Source organism: Protomyctophum parallelum, assembly GCF_964188405.1.
Source record: "Protomyctophum parallelum genome assembly, chromosome: 11".
Lineage (NCBI taxonomy): Eukaryota > Metazoa > Chordata > Actinopteri > Myctophiformes > Myctophidae > Protomyctophum > Protomyctophum parallelum.
Genome location: NC_139707.1, coordinates 24,972,907 through 24,986,104, shown reverse-complemented (window position 1 = coordinate 24,986,104; position 13,198 = coordinate 24,972,907). Strand labels below are relative to the sequence as shown.

The 13,198-nt window shown below is 41.9% G+C and overlaps 1 protein-coding gene across 2 annotated transcripts in view; it reads left to right on the top strand.

The window, feature by feature from the left end:
• epb41l5 (erythrocyte membrane protein band 4.1 like 5) overlaps positions 1 to 12,931 on the top strand; it is a 70,811-nt gene extending 57,880 nt beyond the window's left edge. For both annotated transcript variants that reach the window (XM_083777483.1, XM_083777482.1), the window contains exons 21-26: positions 1,491 to 1,613; positions 3,643 to 3,724; positions 4,233 to 4,310; positions 5,750 to 5,806; positions 8,447 to 8,592; positions 9,679 to 12,931. In XM_083777483.1, the coding sequence (XP_083633609.1) occupies positions 1,491 to 1,613; positions 3,643 to 3,724; positions 4,233 to 4,310; positions 5,750 to 5,806; positions 8,447 to 8,592; positions 9,679 to 9,751 (559 nt within the window). In that variant the 3' untranslated portion in view covers positions 9,752 to 12,931. The remainder of the gene's footprint in view (positions 1 to 1,490; positions 1,614 to 3,642; positions 3,725 to 4,232; positions 4,311 to 5,749; positions 5,807 to 8,446; positions 8,593 to 9,678) is intronic.
• Positions 12,932 to 13,198: the final 267 nt, after the last annotated feature.

Sequence of the window (13,198 nt, the reverse complement as noted above, 5' to 3'; positions counted from 1 at the left end):
TTTTTATATATATATATATAATTGTAATTTAAAACAAAATGTAGGAAACAATAAATAAACGTACCCATAATAATGTGTCCGCAGCCCACAAATAGGTCCCGAACCAGATGTTGTGTACCAGTTTAAGCCAATGGAGAGAGACATCAGTAAATTGTCATTGTGGGGACATCGTCTAAAATCTCAGTGGCAGCTTTTATCAGTGTGTGTCTGTCTTGGAATGTGACCGGGCCTCTTCTCTACTCCCTCTTCGTTGCTGTCAGGCAGAAACCTTTTATCTCCATGCGTATGACTTTTGTCCTGTTATGACTTTTGTTTTTTTGTAAACGATTGCCCTTCTTTCGGAGTACAGGTCTGTCGTGCAAAAGTATCAAAATGGTCCAATCTGCAAGCTCACAATGTGTGGCGACGCACTGCGTCCTAACCTTGTAGATCGGCTTTTTTTTAAAGGGAAACTTTAACCAATGAAAAATATTAACAGGAGCTTGCGACTAGCAATAACTACATTGGATGCGCCGGAACACCTTTTCCCCCCGCCCAATAACCCCCAAACCCCCCCCCTCCAACCTCTCCAAAATGCTGATTAGTCCACATGCATATTCATGAGGCGTCTTGGCATAACTCGGCTGTGACATCAGCGCCACTCCATCCTGCAGGCTGTGTGCTGTGAGTGACAGGCATGGACATTGTTATGTTATTTTGTTATTTTGACAGCTTTTTTTTTTTAGGGAATGTAAAACAGGCATCATTGCCATGGGGACTGGGAGGGGGATTAGAAGAAGCAGACGTATTAAATATGGTTGGCAGAGTAGGCGATTAGGCACATTCCCCCCTCCCTTCCCCTCCCCGTTCTACATTCAGTCTTACAGTATTATGTTGTGTTTTGTAAATTGCACATTGCTAATAGTGTCTTATCTTTCCAAGTACGAGAATTCATGTTCATATTGACTTGGACTCATGGTGCATAAGGGGATAATATTTGATCTTTCTCCTGTGACTCATGGCTTTATATCGTTTCTGTTCAGGCAGAAAACTTGTATCTCCAAATGACATAAAATGAATGTCCTACTTCATCATACAAGAGTGTTTTTCCCTTCTTCCACCAAACAATGGGCGATGTAATAACAAATAACCCACCTATAATCTCTAAATAGCCGACCTCTAAGCTAGGCTTGTAGGTTGGCTATTTTCGGTGAATATTCCCCCCCAGAGTAGGGAAGCTAGGGGTGGTCCGAGTGGTTAGGAATTTCAGGAACAAAAGAAACGCCAGAAACGGGTCTTTGTCAGAGTTCTGTGAACATTTGAATGTAATGCTGTACTGAACTGCTGTGTGGTACAGTAGGTCTAATTACTCTGTCTGTCTGTCTGTCTGTCTGTCTGTCTGTCTGTCTGTCTGTCTGTCTGTCTGTCTGTCTGTCTGTCTGTCTGTCTGTCTGTCTGTCTGTCTGTCTGTCTGTCTCTCTCTCTCTCTCTCTCTGTCTCTCTCTCTCTAGGTTGAAGGTGCGTAGTGGCCGCATGGGTAGTAACTCATCTTTGTCTGTGAGCGGTCGCCCAGACAGGCAAGACTCCTGGGACCTGCTCAAACCAGCTACCCTCATGTCATCGGCTGGACCCAGGTGTGTGTGTGTGTGTGTGTGTGTGTGTGTGTGTGAGAATGTGCTATGCTGAGTGCTTTGCACCAAGGGAAGGATGGATAAAGGAGGGAGAGGGGGGGGGGGGGGGGGATTAGCAAAGGAGGGGATCTATGGCGATGCCTGCAGGTTCCTAATCCCCCTGACACACACGCGCACACACACACACCACCCTCTCAGTCTCTGTGTCCTCTGTATTACCTACTGTCGCAATCCACGTGGATATGAATCGAAGGCGTGAGGACCCGTTGTATATGTTCTTTTGAGATACAGGTCCTAGGCCTGCGTTTAATGTAATTTTTCCATTATATTCTCGCCTATTATTCTGTCGATATATATAATTGAGAAACCGGTGTCTTTTTATATACTGTATCAACAAATCAATTTAACACATACACACACACGTCACACGCATATATATATATATATATATATATATACCGGTATGTATAACAAGAGGCCTGTGCAATAATGCATTATGGTCTCTGACTGTCGGGGTGGAAACCTCATATATTCAAAACCGTTAATCAAATTCAAAAGTGGCAGATCTACAAGCTCGAAATGCGTGGCTTTGCGCCACGTTTTAACACATTTAAACCAGGAAAGCGTCTGTGTCATTTTAAATGTTGTCGTTTTAGCAGATATACAAGTTCACATGCGCTGCAAACTTGTACATCTGCAATTTTGAACCTTTTTGAAAAAGTCTGAGAACTACTGATTTGGACGGTATTTGTAGAATCGTGTAGTAGGAAGAATCGACCTGAAAAGGTTTCCCTGGTGTAGGAGAGAACCCACAACCACTAGGTTGACCCAGGATCTGTCTTTCTGTGAGAGAACAGCACATTAAACACTGTCAGAGGAACTTTTCAGCGCAGTGTGAAATAAAGTCTGGTCTGAAAGCTGTTTGGCCTCATGAGTGGTTGTTTATTAAAACAGAAGATCAAGTCGACTGATGAGAACGCAAGTACCTCTTATGGAGACAGTTGCATATAACATGAGGCATAAAAGCAGATACAGTCGTATATATGGATTGAACAAAAAACAGGAGAGGGTGTGTCTTTCCGGCCGAGTGGTAAATCTCACTGTCAGTGCCAGCGAGCAACCAGCTCGAACCAGAAGACAAAAGATAAAACGTGGCCTTGGCGTTTTTAGGCCCTTAGAGCAGAAAAAGGAGTGAATCAGAGTCTGGTATGTAGGAACAGAACTCTGAATCACACGCATACACATCCTGTAGATAAAGAAGTACATTTAAAGTGTGTTATCTATGAACTAACTAAGGGAATCATTATATTTCCCTAACAACACACTCTCTGCTCCATACGTCAATGCTGCTGCATCAGGCAAACCATTCCAACCCAGTATGGATTCCAGCATGGCCACCGTTTACTGGGAGACAAAGCTGGTACCCGTTCTTCATTCTCTTAGCTCTTTGCTACCACCTGCTGGTCTGTCTGAGTAACGCAGCTATATTCAGCAATGTGTGTGAGAGTGGTCACATGACTTGAGTTCTGCCTGGATACTGTTGGTGTTTCTGAGTGTACAGTTGGATCGCGTGCACACACATACACACACACACACTGCAGCTTGACTATGCAATTAGCCGGGGCTAGCTTCCCCCAGGCTCATAGATGTGGTAAACACTTTTATTATTCATGCTTGTGTTGTTCTGCATAGATGGTGGATTCACTAATTGAGGGGCTTCCATTGAATGATTTCTTGTTGAGGTCTGAAATAAAAGGTTGATTGAACACGGACGCTTGGTGAATAATATACCATTAAACAACAGACAGAGTCTGCGTTCTGATTAATGAGCACACGGCACAGGGAAAATTCCTCTCTCCATATCGGGAAAGTGTTCCCATTTTATCCAAGTCAAGCGGAACCAAAATATCTGTATGTTGATTTCGTTTTGCATTTCTTTCTGTTTCAATTTAATCTCGCTTTCTTTATTTTGTTCTGTCTGTCTCTGTCTCTGTCTCTCTCTACTGATGTTCCCGTCTGTCCTTCCTCCCAGCGTTGAGAGGTTGTGTGAAGACGTGCTCTCCTCCACTCCCATGCTGCCCTGTGAGTCTGCCCCTGAGAGCCTGGCAACAAAGGTACTAACACAACACACCCATTAACCAATTAACTGCTGCCAATGAACCAATCCCAGTACCACCAGCAGCGTGGATCTCAACATACGACGCCTCAAAAGCATTCAGTCATTCATAACTTGATCGACCACTTTCATCCATGGCCAGGACATTATCGGCGGAAAAATGTTGAAAAACATCATCTAAAATATGTCAAAATGTTCAAAAGTGGCTGATCTACAAGCTCGCGACATGTCACACCGCAATGCATTGTGAGCTTGTAGATATGCTGTTTTCACTATTCGTCACACAGCATAGTATTTAGGACTAAGTCGCTAACCATTAAATCTGCGTTTAGGTGGTAATGAAATTCTATTTAACTCAAATCTTTGCTTCTGGAGGACGCTGCCATAAAACATTTTCAGATGAGGGTCGGTGGCCAATTTTTTTATAAATTTGGAGGTCCTAAAGATTGAGAACTACTGCTGTAAAATGACACGTATCAGTTCAGCAGCTGCTTTACGTTGTGCAGGTGAAGACGGAGGAGATGGAGATGCAGACCGGCTCGCTGTCTGAAAACCTCATCGACTTCACTGACCCAACACCTGTGGTGAGTCTATGCCGTTGGTTCATTGTAGAAAAGAAGAAGTTAAGAGTTGTGAAAGATTTGGAATCATTTTGAAGATTTTCAACACAAATCTTATCTTATGGGATCCCTGGCATTATGTTCAGATGGAGGTCCACAGACGCATGCATATCAATGTGGGGGTCCTTGACATGAAACTACTGGTCAACAACTCTGACATACTGTAGGCACTGACTGTGTTGTTCACTTTTCTGTATGCATGAGTGAGTGAAAGAAACTATATTATATAAATAATTAAGGAATAATATACTAAAGTAATTATTTGCGCAAGTCCAATGACATTTAATTTGAATGAAAATGACACTGAATGTCATTGTCATTCAGTGTCATTCAAAAAGAGAAACAAAAACAAAGCACAGTTTTTACGATTGGGTGTTCTGTGACTTGAAAGTTAAGGAAAGACTAAAAAGTCAAATTTAATCATCAACTTTTTTTAAATAAAAATTGTATTGCAAGAAAAAACTAAACTAAAAGAAGAAATGACAAGCAGCACATCACAGTAATCGTGAAACTATAGATACACAATACAGTCAGTTATTCATAAAGAAATACACACACAACACACATGGGCACATCAGAATGCAAAATTGCAAGATTATGGCTTTCCTGCCCTGCAATTTTGGTCTTTGTGCCCTCACAAAATGGACTGCACCAAAGGCCAAGTGGCCTTGCCCCTAAAACCACGAGATCTGCGGGGCACATTCTTTATCTTTAATCTGCAGCCATAAACCTACATTCTGTTTAGTAATGTCTGTAGTTTAATTAGGTGGGGTTTTTTTTACCTCTGCGTTTCTCCTGAGACACAGACTGTACATTTGTCACCGGAGGCGGCAGGGATTTAAATGGTGTTTACTTCCACAGAGAGGAATGTGGGAGTCACAGTATTTGGAAGTCCTATTAAATGGCTGTGTAATTAAAGACCTAGCCGGCCGGGTTGTGTAAGAGTTATGTGCAATGGTGGAAAGTAACTACAGTAAATACATGTTCAGGTATTTGTACTTTACTTGAGTATATCACATTTTCGGTATTTTTACTTCTACTCCACTACATTTCAGCGCCAAATATTGTAATTTTACTCCACTACAATTATTAGACAACTTTAGTTACTATTTACTTTGTAGATTTTGATTATTAGCCTTCACTTATTAGCCTTCACTTCAGTCACATTTCGCATTGTGAGCTTGTAGATCGGCTATTTTCAAAAGATTTTTAGTACTTTTTCTTTTGGTACTTTAAATACATTTTGATGCCAAAACTTTTGTACTTTTACTCAAGTAAAATCTGAATTCCGGACTTTTACTTGTACAATTATTTCTACATTGCAGTATTGATACTTTTATCTAAGTAAAGAAATGTGAGTAGTCTTTTTACACCACTGGTAATGTGCTGGTTTTGTATTCCAGTTGGCACCGGTGCAGCCCAAACCGCTCATCACTCCTCGCTGGATCATTCCCACTAATGTGAGTAACCGATGACTTTCTACCTGCCCGTCTGTTCAACTCTGTTCATGTGATTCGATATGATGTATTTTATTTTGTACCTGTCTTTAATAATAGTAACAAAATAATTACACTCATAATTATCCGGTCCCAGGTGTGTAGTTTCGTCATTGTGAAATTGGTCTTCTGCATTTACCCAGATATTAAGAGCAGTGTGCACCCTATACCCGCTAAAACTGGGGAAAGCATCTGTACCAGGGCATTTTAGATTTTAGCGTTGTCTATTCAAAAATAGCAGATTTACAAGCACATTTGCTATTTTTGAACATTTTAGAAAAATCTTCACAAAAGAAATTTCAGATGGGGCTACGTGGCCAAATATATAAATTTGAGACTCCCTGATTTAGAAGGCATTTGTGCCTACTGTATATCTCTCTCTCTCTCTCTCTCTCTCTCTCTCTCTCTCTCTCTCTCTCTCTCTCTCAGCTAAATGTGTATGTTCAGAATGTTTGAAGTGATTTAGTTTTTCTGCATACTGTATTGTGCATGTACATATTTATCACCCTCGATACAAGGCTGTTTGCCCCAGAGGCGCTTAAAAGGACCAAACACATTTTGGAGTTTCTTTGCTCATTTAATCATGTATTCATCTAGTAGTATTTTTGTATACTTTTCACATACTGTACTACAGTATGTTGGCCATGTTGTGAGCTTGTAGGTCAGCTATTGTTGAAAAGTTTTGAATAAAACCAGGGAAGTGTTGTTTTAGATTTTAGCTACAGTATATATCGTCTCTGTCGGGTAGAAACCTCATATGTCCAAAACTGTCAAAGTCAAAGGTAGCAGTCTAGCACATGGGTTTTCAACAGGTGGTCCATGGACCACTGGTGGTCCGTGGAGGTATTGCATGTGGTCCCTGACCATGCATTTTGTAGGATTTGTTGATTTGTTTTAAATGTTCTTTCCACTAGTTGAGAAACCGTGAACTGAATGACCTGGTGACCTATGATGAGTCCATCCATGTAGTAATTTACTGACAAGTTGGAGTTCAAGAAATTCAACAGAAAAAGGGAGTTAAGATTCTCAAGAAGGGGGAAATGCACAGGATTGTCTGGTTGAGTCATTATTATTAGGACATTTTACCAGTAGTAGTCAACGGTTGAGAAACAGTGGGAGGTATACACATGGGCTGCATAACAAGTGTTAACTTACAAAAGCACTAATCTTAGGCCATATCCCCACCCAACACAATAGTGGTCCCCAGGTTGATTCTAAGTCAGGGTGGTGGTCCCTTGTTCACAATCAGTTGAAAACCCCTGGTCTAGCAGATCTACAAGCTCAAAACATATTTACTGTCTTGAGTTGGCATAACCTTAAATATTCAGCTAGGTTGTTTTACAATTTTCTATAGATTTATGACTCAAATGGAGTATGTAAAACGTCCAGGGAAGGTAGAAAATGAGCCAAATAAAACTCCTGACTCTGGTATGGTCCTTTTTAAGTACAAAGGCTTTGTAGTTGCTGCACACCTTGGCTGATGTAGTAGCTACAGCAGTGGTTCTCAAAGTGGGGTCTGGGGATTCCCAGGGGTCCTTGGGAGTGTTACAGCGGTGCCCAGCATAATTGGTTAAGCAAACTTTTTTTAACACAAATTCTCGCTTCTGGGGGTCCCTGGCACAATATATTTTGAGATGGGGGTCTGGGGGACACGGTGGACACGGTAGTGCTGTCGCTTCACAGCTAGAAGGTCCTGTGTTCGATTCCCGCTGGGGGCGCTGTGGGCACTGGGGCCGTGTTCCCTCCTCCGCGTCCCTCTTCCGCGTCCCTCCCCGAAGGCGGGATTGGTGAAAGGGCCTTTCTGTGTGGAGTTTGCATGTTATCCCCGTGTCCCCTAGGGTAGGTACCCTCACAAAAACATGCCGTAATCCTTGTCTCTAAACTAGCTCCGCCTGGCTAGCCGGGGCGCCTGATGGAGGCGAAAGGAACTGGTCGGAATAGCGTGTTCCTTCCATGCGCTACGTCCGGCCGGGGAAACTCTCCCCTGTCAGGTTAAAAGAAGCAGCTTGGACTCCTCATGCATATAAGGGGGCATGAGTTAAGTCCGCTGCCCCCCCAGGTTGGCAGAGGAAGTGTAGCGCCCAGGATTACATTAGATAATTGACACTGGGTGAAAAAATGGGTTATAAAATTGTGGGATAAAACATTTAAAAGAAAAGAGATGGGGGTCCACGGGCCAAATAGTTACTTAAAGGAGAATTCCGCCCTAGCCGTTTTTTTTACTAAATTCTGTTGATAATGTGTATATTAACACATATTTTAAGAAAAGGGTAGGGCACACGTTGAAGTGGAAGAGATATAGCAACAACATTCCATGGATTAAGTTTTCACATCATATATGAGATCTAGCATAGCAAGAGGCCCACACAGAGGGTAAATCCGTTAAATCGGTATGGAACGCTTGGCAGGTTTCTTTTTTTTTGTTGCTTGCAGTATTCAATGCATAAACGTCAACATCTGAAGGTAAAAAAAACGCTTGTCCGGAATTCTCCTTTAATTCATTTTGGGGGCGGGCAGGGGTCGTTGACATGAAAAGGTTTGAGAACCACTGCAGCTCCCGTTTCTAGAGACTGACCTCCCTTCCTTCCCTCCATTCTAACGCAGCCTCCCGGTGTCTTTACTAACGGCCTGCTCGACCTTGACTCCCCTGCCAAGGTCACCCCTCTCCTCCCCCCCGCGGACGGGGGCGTCACGCTTTCCCCGGCTCACCCGCTCATCCTCGCGCAAACCCATAATGTCATCGCCACCAGGTAAAAAGAAAACCTTCGGCCGGGAGGGGGATTTGAACCCACAGCACTCGAAGAGCATGGGGGAACCAATTTTCCATGCAAATTGATTCAAATTGATCAAGAATAGTCATTGATCGTGGGTTGCTGTCTACGTGGGTTTGAATCTCAGCTCGTGCTCTGTTGTCACGTACGTACGCAGGGGTCATCACCATGCTGGCTTGTTGTGGTGGACATTATATTTTTTACAAAATAGCAATATTGCCAGGAACACACAAAGAGCTAGCCCTAAATGACCATAACGGGTCTGTAACTATGAGAGTGTACAAATTTGGTTCTATTTGTACTCTCTGAGTTAAGGGGGTCCTTGCAAATAAAACATTTGAGAACCACTACTAGTACTAGTGGACTCCAGTAAGTAAATGTCACCATACATATTCTGAATAAAACCTGGAGACGTGACATTCACGTCTTATGATGAAAATAAGAACATTATAATGGTGTGTAAAAAAGAAAAATTTGCCACGGACAAGACCAAATCGTTACCACACACACATTGTATACGGACACGTTGATGACTCCTGCACCTATGGCTCATCCTGTTTACCTTGGCTTGTCCACTTGCCTGCTGCAGATGCCTTGCTTTGGATTGTATACTAGACTAGATGTATGGTGCTGTGGTTCCTTCCTAAGAAGAGATTTGCTGTCTGTAAACCATTAAAACAAGGCAAGCATCTGTGTAATTATTTATTTTAGCTACATGCAGTATAGCAACATGGGTCTTGTAGAAAGCTATAGGATTTAGAACGACTTTTAGAAATTCTGTGATTCTCAAAAATGTGTGCAACCAAATACATATCAATTTGGGTGTCCTTAGCATGAAAAGGTGCTGCTGATGTAGAAGGTAATGGCATGTGTAGAATCGGTCTCAGGTCGTAATGGGTTAAAGGCCCAGTCTAGTGTCTATCACCTCATTAGAACGAACCACTGCCTTTATAATGCTGGTGGTTGGTCAAGTTGGGTGAATCTTGACCATCCCTGGTTATGTTCCTTGCCGTCTTCCAGTAAATGTCTTGTCCTGTCCCGTCATTCCATCTCTCTGTCCCACAGCGGTGTGGCTCAGCAGCAGCCAGCCTCGGAAGACGGAGCCAAGCCCAGAGGTCTTCTGACCACTGAGCTCTGAGGAGACGACACCTTCACCAACACCACCTCCCTCCTCTGAACCCCCTCCACACCCCACTGCCACACTCACTGTACCCCCTCCCCAGCACTAAGATGAGAGAAACCAACACAGGAAAAAACATTTTAAAAAGCGTGCGCGTGCACACACACACACACACACACACACACACACACACGCACAACTTGCATCTTATTCCAGTGGCCTTGGATTGTCAGAATGTAGTCCAACTACATGAACAAGTCTACCCAAGGGATTGGGGGGAAAAAACTAAAATGCAAATCTTGGATTATGGCCTCGGTCAATCTTCATTCTGCTGTGGATAACCCCCAAACCACCACCACTCCTCCTCTCTCTCTGTTGGATTGTCGAAGACCCCCCCCCCCCCCCTCTTGTTTTTATTGTGTTTTATTATTGCTGATCATACGTTCCACTGGATCTCTGCTATTCTGAGCGTTTGTGTACAAAGCACCACCACACTGCTTTTGAAGACACTGGACACAATGAACACCTTACGGAAGACTGAGGAAATGGCTGGCGCTAGAAGGACCACGTGTGACTCCTAAGACCTTCCTGTTAATACTCTTGACGTAAGGGTCACTTGTGGGAGTGCACTGTAACATCCCGAGTGTTCATTTTTGTCAAAGTGTTCATTTAGAACCAAATGGACCCATTACAGGTCCAGTTTATCCATTTGTAACTCCAAGAGTATACAAATTGATACATGAACACAGGACTTTACTGTGTGGTGTTATACATTCCATGTCGCACACTGCAGACATTTATTTTATCACTGAATAATACACACATGTACACGTACAGTAGGTAATTCCCTCTTAATCTAGATGTGACTGCCGCCACTGGATGTGAACTATGTTTTTATTTTATGTTTTTCTATTTTTACATTTGTCTCTTGAAATATCACTGGATTAACACCACAACACTGGACCGTGAACTGGACTCTGTGAACAGCAACTGCTTTATCCTCTACTGACATTTTTACCATGTTGTGTTATGAGTTCATACATTTTGGTACTAATGAGCTGAGAAGATTTCCACACACTTGGATATTGTGCAGATGTCCCTTTGATTAGGTTTGCTCAGGAAGGTCAAACGAACCGACAGCTTAAGTAAAGGGAAGTCTGCGTAAAATGTAATTGTATGGAAATCATTTAAATTCATTGGATATTTTTATTTTATTCCAGCACCTTAGCAAAGAATCAGCCAGGTGAGTCGCTGTTTCGTCTTTATTGTTACTGGCATCTCGATCAATAGAGCTACTTCTATAGTTATGTCATGTCTTTAGAACAGGGTTCCTTGACCGTTATGGGAGTCCTTGAAATTCAAATAGTTTGAGAACCACTGCTTTAGACTGCCTGTGAGTCACAGTTTTGTTAGCTTTGGCTCAAGTGACTGCACATGCAGTATATAGGATGTAGCCGGGAATGCCTGGGTTTTGAGCCACAGCAATCTAGCAGTTGTCTGAAATGTGACACTGTCCTCTTAATGTAAATGTTCCCATTTGTGTCATAAGAATTGGGATAAGCAACATTTGATGTCTTGAGTTCTGCATTTTTGAGGGTTAGTGTGATACGTTGCTCCATGTCAGACCACATCAATATATTGATCCAAGAAAACTGAGATATGATTCATAATTTGATCTTGATCTGTATGCATTCTGCTATACAAACACCGTAGCTACTACTTACTACCTGCCTTACTTAGATGAATGTAATTATAATCGCCTAATCCAAGAATGCTGGAGATGCCACTCTGGAGTGATTTCACAAGGAATTTTAAATCTGCTTTTTATGACCTCAACTATGAATGACAACGATTTAAAACTGGGAAAGCTCACTGTCTGGGAAGTTGGATGTAGAGATGTGGAGTAGAATCTGTTTGCTTTTTGGAACAGTTCTGAATATATCGTCTCTATGGGGTTGGAATATGTCCCCATATTCATGTCCAAAACTGTTACTTTTCAGCATTCAAATTAAATGAAGCAAAAGTAGCAGATCGACGACGTGTTCCCAGCTTGTATAGCTGCTACTTTTGATACTTGTGTGTGACGCCCGAGTATGATCAAGTAGGGCATTGATTTACGAAACAACACAATAGGTTAAAATATGGAGATAAGTGGTTTCTGCCCGTCAACAATGATATGCACATACTGTAGTGTACTGTAGTTTATCCAAGGGAAGGAATAACCACCACAACGCAGTTTAATTTAAACCTTGGGGTCTTTGTGACGACAGTTCCCCTTTATCATGTCAACTCGGCTGTCATAATCCATGCTACTTTTCAGTATCATTCGTCAGTGTCATGTCTGTATGACAAAGACATATTTTAGATATCAATGTTAATGTATTGTGAGTACTGTGGCATCAGCTGGCTGTTCATATGAAGTAGTTTTATATATATTATATACATTATATATTTTTGAATGACGGCAGTATTGTGCAACTACACACTGAGGAGAATTTCAGTGCTGATGTATATTGTGTTACAGTTGGGGAGTGGAGTATGCTATTTGTTCCGGAGTATAGCGGCTGTCTAAACTAGCTGGAAAGACTTTAAGAGTCGCACCTGTCTTTGTTTTTGTGATGTCCCGAATGCAATTTTATGAGGTATTATTTCATTTTCTTCTCTGGAATATTTAACCACCACTGGCACTTGGCTACTGCTGTGTTAGCAAATGATTCCACTTTTGTATTCACTGTATAGTCAAATTGATTTAACTGGCAAGAATGCTAAATGTGATTTGGCCTAGTATAGGCTACAGTAGTTTTACACAACTGTTTCTGCTCTGTAAACTAAGCTTGTCTGGGATATGAAGTGAAGTTTAATTGTTGTACCTACATCAGAATTGTAGTTCAAGTGACATTTTACTTTTTTAAGCACTGTTTTTTTTTTTTTTTAACATGCAATCCCAGTTGATTTCTTAGAGTAAAAATACTTAAGTAACAAGTAAGTGCAATTCTTTTGTTGTAGCTCTTCTTGCAAGAGCAACCATTTATCCAGCCGCTACTATTTAAAACCGCAAACCTCACCTCAAAACAGAATTCACATTACTGTATGTCACTTCCTATCAGACAATTTAGTCAAATGCAAAACCGATTGAGGATAATGCTGTCTGTGATGTCATCATAATAGGAGTGCCATTGGTGGTAATGAGTAGTGACTGACCGTAGCCAGAGTGATGTGTACTGGTAACAATCACTGGTTCAGTGCTGTTGACGCTATGACCTAATAAAGCTGATTAGACGATAAGAGCAGTGTGTCACTGATTGAAATAGTCACCCGAAACAATGTCTTTGACATCACAGCTTAGTCCTAGCTTCAGTTTATCTACCTATTAAGCATGAAATGTCTGTCTGTCCTAACCATGCATCTCCTCGTCTCGTCAAACAAAGAATTCACTACAAAATTCTGCTCACCGGTCTACAAAAC